This window comes from Gossypium arboreum, chromosome 6 (genome assembly GCF_025698485.1).
Source record: "Gossypium arboreum isolate Shixiya-1 chromosome 6, ASM2569848v2, whole genome shotgun sequence".
NCBI classification, from domain to species: Eukaryota; Viridiplantae; Streptophyta; class Magnoliopsida; order Malvales; family Malvaceae; genus Gossypium; species Gossypium arboreum.
In genome coordinates, this window is record NC_069075.1 from 124,383,907 (window position 1) to 124,393,346 (window position 9,440).

Consider the following 9,440-nt stretch of genomic DNA (forward strand, 5'->3'; position numbering starts at 1 on the left):
AATAAATTATAAACAATATATTTATTAAACGGTTTACTTAATTAGCACATGTAAATGAAAATTGATTAAAACATTTTAAATCAAAATAATTAAAAAGTCATCTAAAAGATGTTAATTGAAGACTAAAAATTGTGTTGATAATAACGTAATTAGCTTATTATAAAAATTATTATTTTAAAATTTATATAAAGTATTTTGCATTCGAAAATACGAAGTTATTGAAGCAGAAAGTAAAATGGAGAAAAGAGAGAAAAATGTAAGATTAAACTAAGGGTGCAGTCCTCTCAGACAATCAATTTTAGTTTAATTATAACCACACTATTAACTCTCGAGTATATTTGAGGGTTAGATCGAGCCCAGCAAAAATGGGCCGCAAGGCTGGGACCATTTGAAACTCAGCATAAGCCCAAGTTCCCGGGCTTCAATCTTTCACTTCAGAGAAAGCGGCTTACGGCGTTCACCCACAATGGTCTCTCTCTTCCTCTCTCATGGCTTCTCCCAGAATTCTACTATGCGGGGACGTTTTAGGCCGTCTCAACCAGCTCTTCAAGCGAGTCAACTCTGTAAATTTCTTTCATTTCATTTATTTTTTAGATTTCTCCATGTTTCTGTTAGGTTTTTTTTTTTTTGGAACTGCGGGAGCTAAAAAAACGATTATATTTTTTCAGGTAAACAAATCAGCGGGTCCTTTCGATGCTCTTTTTTGCGTGGGTCAGTTCTTCCCCGATGAACCAGATCGGCTTGATGAATTAATGGACTACGTTGAACGCCGGGCCCAAGTTCCTCTCCCGACTTACTTCATCGGCGATTACGGAGTTGGTGCACCCAAGGTTTTGTCGGCTGTTTCGAGAAACTCCGCTAACCAAGGTTTCAAAATGGACGGTTTCAAGGTTTGCGACAATTTGTTTTGGTTAAAAGGCAGCGGGAAGTTCACTTTCCATGGTAATTTTTTTTTTAAAAAAAACTTCTTTTAAGTAGTCTCTGTTTGCTTACTGAGAAAGTATACGTAATTAGGCTAGAAGGCGCATGTGAAACATTTCTATCATATCTGATTTTTTGTGCTTATATTTAGGTTTGTCTGTGGCTTACTTATCCGGTAGGCAGTTGTCTAATGGGCAACAGTTTGGAACATATAGTCAAATTGACATTGACACCCTACGAGCATTCGCCGAGGAACCTGGAATAGTTGATTTCTTTTTAAGATATCCTTTGCTTTGATAGGCATCGAGACTTTAATTTTAAATTTGATTCACTTTTAGGTTGTTTATTTTGAATTCCTTAATTAGTTTTTACTAATGAATGGCCAAGTGGTATCACAAATAGAGCCACTGTATCAGATATCCCTGCAGGAATCTCAGATTCTTCTGGCAGTGATTCCACTGTCTCCCAACTAGTTGCAGAGATCAAACCACGGTACGTGATGTTTGAAGGTTTTGCATTACTTGGTGCATCCAATTCTCAAATATACAGTTTTTATGCTTCTTGTCAGATATATGATGCTGTTTCCATGACCATGAATGTTTATTTTATGGTTCTTGTTCAAATTAGTATTTAATGATGATTCTTATCTCACAACAGCTTCAAGTTGAAATGACTAATGACAGAACCCAACTTGATGTTAATAGAAAAATTATCGAGTCAGGTACATTAATCCTTATATTGTTCATGGGCTAAGGTCATACACTTAGTGAAATGTTAGAGATGAAAGATACATTTGATACTTTGAATTGTATTCTGCTTTTTTGACATCTCTGGCTTGTTGTGTGTCCAAGATTCAGTGTTCTACTAGCAAATGAAAGCTTATCTTAGACTTTTAGACATCTTGATATTGTAAAAGGCTCAAGCTTTTAGTGAGATCCATATCTCCTCTCATTTGAAATATCTCTAGTCCAATCCTACCATCCCCTTTCAGAACAACAATTTAATGGTCAGATGCTGTTTGTTGTATGTATATAACCACCTCAAGTACTGCCTTGTAACGTTAGGAGTTGAATTTCATTTTCATGAAATATCTGAAACTATAGAATATGCAATAATGGTTCAGTCTGAAGTGCAAAGAAATGTTTTCACTGGAAGGAAAGATTTTAGGGAGAATTTGATAGTCACTAGCATTTTCTATTGGCTGGCAAAATCGACAGTGATGTGCCAATCCTCTTAGACATCTCAATGTGGCCATTTTGAGAGCAGTTTTTCTCATGAAAGACTATGATACCTTAGAAGCGATAATGACTTTACAACCCTATTGGAATTATGCTTCTTTATTTTATTTACTGTTAGTTAAGTTGTTTCTTTTCTTTCGCTAATGGTTGTTCTCCCTGTTAGCTATCACATTGCAGGTACTAAGGGTGCATATTATGCTCGTGAACCTTATTTAAATGTTGATGCTGTACATGTAACTCGGTTCTTGGGTCTTGCATCTGTTGGGAATAAAGAGAAACAGGTGTGACTTGCTTATATACTGAGTATTTGTTGTATTCAGTGAGGTTTTTACCTATAAATTTCTATTAATGAAGCATTAACCTGGATTGTGATGGTACAATATTGATATCTAAATTGAGGAACATTTAAATTGCTACTATGCTTTCACTGGACCACCAAATAAGAGGTGGTTGTTTCTTGTCTACTTGAATATTTCCTGTGCTCTGCCGTGCTCTTCCCTCCTGTTTAAAGAGTTCAGACATTTCTGCACGCCAGAGGAGAGAGAAGTAGGGAAAGAAGATTCAGCATCATTTTTTTTGTCTTGAAGAATTTCTGCATAATCAAACTATTCTTTCTATATTATGATTTGGGTTAATATAATACCTTATCTTGCGAGGATTATCTGAAGTGTTTATTGTTTCAAGCACTACAAACTGCTAGATTTAGCTGTTAAAGGCATTTTGTGATTGTTGTTTCCTGCATCTGCTCCTCAGAAATTTCTTCATGCGCTTTCTCCAACTCCATCATCTGCCATGGCAGCTGCTGAGATCAGTGCAAAGCCACCAAATACTACCTTATCACCGTATACATTAGTTGACCAAGTGGATCGTCGTAAAGAAACCACAAAGAGAGCTAGTGATATTGAACTTGATTCGCAATACTGGAGATATGATGTGTCGAACAAACGACAAAAGCATGGGAATGGTGATACTAATAAGGTGTGTTTTAAATTTATATCCTCTGGAACTTGTCCGCGTGGAGAAAAGTGCAACTTCCCACATGATGCTGATGCAAGGGAACAATTTTTGAGAGGTGTTTGTCTTGACTTTATTATCAAAGGAAAGTGTGAAAAAGGCCCTGCTTGCAACTTTAAGCACAGTTTACAGGATGATGGTGAGAATCATTCTCGAAAAAGACCGGGATCTAGCAATACTAATGCTAACAGGTTGGTTTTTTATTGCCTTTATCATTTTCCCCCTATTTTAACTTGCAACTAGACCACTGTGCGTTATTGTTAATTTAGTAACATTTTTTTGCAGAAAAATCTATTAGCCAACACAATAAACTGCAGATTGCAGATTGTGTGCCCTTTAGTCCTTATTGTAAAATATATAAACCACTATAGTAATTATCTATTTTGTGACTGAATACAGATCAAAAGAGTGCTGGTTTTGTTTGTCAAGCCCAAATGTGGAGTCACATCTGGTAACAAGTATAGGAGAGAATTTCTACTGTGCACTAGCGAAAGGCCCACTTGTCCAAGATCACGTACTGATAATTCCAGTTGAACATATGCCAAATACTCTTTCTCTCCCAGCAGATAGTGAAACTGAACTTGGCAAATTCCAGAACAGTCTGAAGTTGTATTATAAAAACCAGGGAAAAGAAGCAGTGTTCTTTGAATGGATATCAATACGTGGCACCCATGCCAACCTTCAGGTAAAAGAGATTTCTCATGGAGGTAGACTTTACAAAGTCAAAGAAGAGGCGAATTGCTCAGTACAGCTTTACCTGATTATAAAGTCTCTAATCTTAAGTATATAGTATATTGTGGAACATGGCAAACACTTGCAGATAAAGTATTGTTGCCACTCCCAAACTAAACGAGCAATTGCCTTAATCATTTTTAGTTATTCAAGAGTAAATTTATAAGTTACACATAAAGCATAAGGTTACATGGTTTCTCTCCATAATTGTTTCCTTGTTGTTGACTTTTCTTTATAGTTAAGTATTGTTTTGACATCTAATTGTATATTCTGTTCCTTTTGCATAGGCTGTACCTGTTCCATCATCCAAAGCAGCTGTTCTTAAAGACATTTTTACTTTGGCAGCTGAAAAGTTGGGTTTTGAATTTGTTACAAAAAAATGTAAGTTTATCACATTTGAGTGAGTGGTGCATATGCACGTTGATAATGTTGCATTCAAAATTTCCATATGTATGGCTTTTGTAATGCATGAATGTGTTGTCTGTCTTGAAGGGATACTGAATATAGTTTCTGTTCTAATCCTCCTCAAATTCATCCCCCCCAACCCCTTTATGTTCCTCTGAATCTTTGCACTCATGTTTCTCATGCAGTCAGCAATAATTCCGAGGGGAGAAAATGGTTGAGGACACAGTTTGATAAGAATTTTAGCTGCTTCTATGTGGAACTGCCTGAAGGTTCAATCCTATTACATTTAATTGAAGAGAATGAGAAGTTTCCTGCCCAATTTGGTCGTGAGGTAAGATTCTTAATTTCTCCATTGAATGTGATGCTGCTGCCTATTTGAACCTGGGCACCTGCGTACCAAATTGAAACCTAAGAAAATGAATTTTGCATTTTATTTCTCAACTAGATGCCTTGAATTCTATCCTTATTCCTTAAGTAAATTGCCCTCCTTTTTAGATTGTTGGTAATTAGTTTGTTTTATTCTTTAACATGGATTTTCATGATTGCTTTCCATTTTCATAAATGACTGACATAACTTCTTTTGAATTATGTCAATTGTAACATTTTTTCCAAAAATAGGAAACAGAGAATAAAGAAGGTAGTGATTAGAAGCTTTCTATTGTTACTGGGGGAAAGCAAAAAACCATTTCCCTTAGCTAGGGAGTTCTTGTCAATGAGATGGGTGTTCATGCTTCAGTTGACATCCATATAGGAAGTGGGGCTGTGTTATATCTTGGAACTCACACCATAAACCTAAAATTGTTTTGCGGAAAGGTGATTTAGGTTACCATTGGTGAATAATCAGTCATTTGCTGCAGAATAATCTGCTGTTATGAATATTCTAATATTCGAGACTTGTTCATATAAGTGTGTTGGGGGGGGGGGGTAATAATTATGAAGTTAGTAACATACTTGAATATCTAAAGCCAATGTTTAAGAGATCTGTAGCAATGAAAAAAAGAATGATAGGTATGAAATTGATGCAGGTTGTGGCTGGCCTATTGAACGTGGCTGATAGGGCTGATTGGAGGAATTGTACAATTGGCAAAGATGAGGAAACAAAACTGGCTGAAAATTTCAAAAAACGGTTTCAAGTATTTGATCCAAGTCAATGATTTTTCGAAAGAAAGGAACAAGCCTGTTGTCATAAAAATGTGCGTCATTAGGAAGTTCCTAATGAATGAGCTTGGAAGGATGTTGAACCCCTGGCGTGGTTTGGTTCAGGGCATCTTCACAGTCCCACTTGGAATCTCTGGCTAAGTTGCAGATGAGGAAGATATTAAACCTTTCCTCATCACTAATTTTGTTTTGGTTCAAATCTCCTTTTATGAGTCGAAATTTCATCAAAAACTTGTTTCCATTGTCTGTTTTAATTGCCTCTTATATGTATGATATATCTTCTGTCTTTTTAAAACTGATCAATTGGACATTACAGCTCATTGGCTATGGTTGCTAATTTTATGTACTCTTTGATCTTCTCTTCTCAGGGGAAAATAGGAAAAAGACAAAAGGGGTAGAACTTGCTGGATGGATTTTGAAAAAAATTACAAATAATTATTAATTTATGTAGTTTGATTATGGCATGCTTATTACTTGAATTGATGAGAAAACCTAAATATTTATGTTCAAAAAATATGATTACTGGAAAAATATGTAAAACCTAAAAAAAGAAACTCTCACCTTTGCTTTCGTCTCATGTTCACCCTTTCCTTCTTTTCCACTATTTCCTTTCTCTTTCAATCTCCCACAGCCGCCTTACATTACTCCTTTATTTTCTGTGGCCCAACATTCGTCGTCCAAAATGCCTTTACCTCTTGTTGTCTCCTTGTCGACCAGGCCACTTATTTGTTTCAAGCAAAAAGAAGCCATTTCCGATTAATAAAATGCGCCCTCAGCCTATCCTAGTCTCCAGTCAAGGTGGACTTGTGTGTTTATCGAGTCAACTCGGTCTCCTCGAGCCATTGGCGACTTCTTATCTCAAGTTCGGGTTGACTCTGTTTAATTGTTTGTTGACGTGTATGTGTGCCTATGTTTCGACATGAGTCTTCCCTTGCTTCATCTTAGTGAGCAATAAAGATTTGATCCAAACGAAAGTTGCTTTTCTCTCCTATATGATTTGAGTCAATTAAGTGTTGATATAACTTTATTAATTTGTATTTTCTATTAGGCTTTTTTTTAAACTAAATTATTTACGAATTACCATTCTTACATTTTAATAAAATAATATTAGATTGATGGATTTCCAATCCTACAAATACAATCAACCAAAAAGTCCACACTACTTCTCATCAATTCCAAAACCACCCACCTTAGGCCCAAGAGCACATATTTCATGCGCTAAGGCGTACGGAATCTCAAGTTCTGAATTTGAATTAACAAAGATTTTGAAATTTTGGTTTATAAAAAAAAATTGAAATTTGTTGTAAAAAGGGTGGTGTGAATTAGTTCAAATGTTTATTTTAGATAGAATGTTGGAAATTTTAAAAATATAAATTAGTTTAGATAATATTTAAATAATTTAATATGATTATACATGAAATCTATATTTTAAATACTTTTTAAGTAATTAATAAATTATTTGTAAATTTAATGGTACATGAAATATTTTTTAAAAAGATTAGAAAATAATAAAGTTTTTAAATAATTTAATATAATAACATTTGTAAATAATCTTTAAACAATTTAATATAATGGTAAATTATATATAAATATTTAATATAATCATGCATAAGATATAAATTAATTTAAAATTTTAAATACATTTTAAATAGTATTTTACATCAAAACAAAATAAAAATCAAAAATCAAAAGTACCTTTGAATAGAAAAATAATGGGCTATAGTGAAAATTTGCCACATTTATTGTAAATCTGTTATTATCCTCTATTTTGATTGATATTTGTTGTTGTATTTTAAAAATATGGGTAAATTTGTCACAGAATTTCTATGTGATTAAACTTTTCTATTAAGCTTCAAATTTATTCAATTTTATTATCAACTTTAATTTTTGAATTAAAATTTATCATTCGCTTTTGATTTTGATGGTTTGAAAACAAAATATAAGGGGAGATATAATAAATTAATTTATAAAGAACTACAAATTAATAAAAATAACTTTAAATTTTCATTTAGTGAAAGAAATATTTGAAAAAATAAAAATATAAAAAAGAAAAATTATTTTTTATAAAGAACAGTTTTATTAATATTTAACATTATATTAATTAAATTATTTTTAATTACAAAATAAATATTAAAAATATTTTTATTAAATTTATCTTAAAGTTATTTAAAATTAAATTTGAATAGTAAAATTTGATTAAAAAAATCAAATTTTCGTTTCAAACTCCAATCAAGTGGGAGAAATTAGTTTATGGACCTTTCCTACTACATAAACCATGGTCCCTTTCCAAATATTTAATGACATTTTAGTAATTTTTTTCATATCATTGACACATAATTTTAGTAATCTTTTTTTTTTACATTGAATCTCAATCCCCAAACTCGAAACCTTAAACCATAAACTTCGAATCCAAACCCAAATCTCAAATCCTAAATCTCGAACCTGACCTTGAACCCAAACTTTAAACCCTGAATCTCAAACCCAAACTCGAACCCTAGGTTCAATGTTCAGGATTCAAGGTTCAAGTTCGTGGTTTGAGTTCAAGATTCAAACTTTAAGGTTTAAGGTTTGAGATCATAGTTTAGGGTTTGAGGGTTTGAGATTTGAGTTCGAGTTTAGTGTTTAGGGTTCGAGGTTTAGAGTTTGAGGTTCAAGATTTAGAGTCTATAAAATAATTAAAAATGGACTATGAATGATATGGTGGGAAATGCCCATAAAATAATTTTTCATCAAATGGAGTGATAAAATTCTGTAATAGCCCAAATTTGACCGGGCTTAAATAAAACCAAATGAAATAAGTAAATGAATAAATGTTTAACAGTCCATATAAAGTCCTTACAAGAGCCCAAACACAAGCCCAAATACCTCAGACCCGTTACAACAAACCCAAAATAGCTCAGACCCGTTACAGCAAACCCAAAATAGCCCAGACCCGTTATACACACACCCAAACAGACTAGTTACACCCTACCCGTAGCCCAAACCTAAACCAGACCCAAATAGCAGAGGCCTGAATTTTAAAAATTACCAGCTAGGGTTTTTAACCCTAGCTCTTTCTCCTCGCGCCGCAAATAGAAGATTCCAGAAGCCATCTCAACGGATGCGTCTGCTCATCTCTCACGTCGTTCCAGTGACCCCCATCGCTATGACTCGCCTCCCAAATCAGCGAATCTACACCAGCCCTCGTCACCACCAGATTTCTCGCAAGTACCTGCAAAAGAAAAGGAAACACAGCAGATACGGAAAAACAAAAAAGGGAACTAAAATAAAATGATTTCAGCAGATCACAATCAAAGATACGGTGGATACAGTGGACAAGAAATGGAAAGAAATCGAAGATTTCTTTCCCAGTTTATGTAACAAAGCAGTGGCTATAAAAGCCCAAATAAAATGATGTAAAGGTTTATATTCGAAAAAAGAATACACACAGAGAGAATCAATAAAAATTTAGAGATTCAGCAAAAGAATTTGTTCTCACACACATATACAGAGCAAGCATCTCAATCGATTGAATATACAAAGGTGAAATTTTTTAAATATATGCACATATATATATTGCAAATAATGAAAAGAGAAAGCAATACCTTCAATTGGCGTTGAAAGGCGAGGTTTTTAAACCTCCGACCACCGCATGCGGTGGAGAAGACGAGGGCGCGTGAGCGCGTATAGACCCCTAGATGGAGGTCCGGTGACCCTCCGAATACCCCTCCCCAACTCTCTTTCAGAGAGTTTTTTTCTTTTTTTTCTCAGAACCAATTCAAAATGATTTAAAACTAATAGTTTGGCTTATATAGCCACAACAGAACGACGCCGTTTTAGCTTAATCCAATAAGCTTAAAACGACGTCGTATTAAGGCTAGGATCCGCGCGTTGACCCGATTACCTGGGGAGGATCCGCGTGTTTTTTAGAATTAGATTAATTACCCAATCGGTCCTTTCACCATTTTTTGTGTTTATAATCACGTTTTATTT

At 34.2% G+C, this 9,440-nt stretch overlaps 1 protein-coding gene and 2 long non-coding RNA genes across 3 annotated transcripts; 1 reads left to right on the forward strand and 2 right to left on the reverse strand.

Moving 5' to 3' along the window:
- The first annotated feature begins 379 nt into the window (after positions 1–379).
- Positions 380–5,947, forward strand: LOC108473524 (zinc finger CCCH domain-containing protein 64). Its single transcript, XM_017775525.2, has 10 exons — positions 380–563; positions 669–942; positions 1,073–1,202; positions 1,294–1,413; positions 2,323–2,440; positions 2,913–3,364; positions 3,573–3,858; positions 4,193–4,286; positions 4,496–4,641; positions 5,336–5,947. Exons 1-10 carry the CDS (start codon positions 489–491, stop codon positions 5,462–5,464), a joined length of 1,824 nt encoding a protein of 607 aa, XP_017631014.1. The 5' UTR covers positions 380–488; the 3' UTR covers positions 5,465–5,947.
- LOC128294113 (uncharacterized) lies at positions 2,425–3,112 on the reverse strand. The gene is made up of 2 exons (XR_008284375.1): positions 2,803–3,112; positions 2,425–2,683 (listed from the first exon to the last, which is right to left on the reverse strand). It is a non-coding gene; the product is annotated as an uncharacterized LOC128294113 (long non-coding RNA).
- On the reverse strand, positions 4,537–6,478 carry LOC128294112 (uncharacterized). Its single transcript, XR_008284374.1, has 2 exons — positions 6,030–6,478; positions 4,537–4,699 (listed from the first exon to the last, which is right to left on the reverse strand). It is a non-coding gene; the product is annotated as an uncharacterized LOC128294112 (long non-coding RNA).
- Between the last annotated feature and the right edge of the window lie 2,962 nt (positions 6,479–9,440).

Coding starts and splice junctions, on each gene's coding strand:
- LOC108473524 (XM_017775525.2), top strand. CDS start 489: ATGGCTTCTCCCAGAATTCTACTATGCGGGGACGTTTTAGGCCGTCTC. Junction 1,414..2,322: donor GTTGCAGAGATCAAACCACG/GTACGTGATGTT, acceptor TCTCCCTGTTAG/CTATCACATTGCAGGTACTA. Junction 3,859..4,192: donor GCACCCATGCCAACCTTCAG/GTAAAAGAGATT, acceptor CCTTTTGCATAG/GCTGTACCTGTTCCATCATC.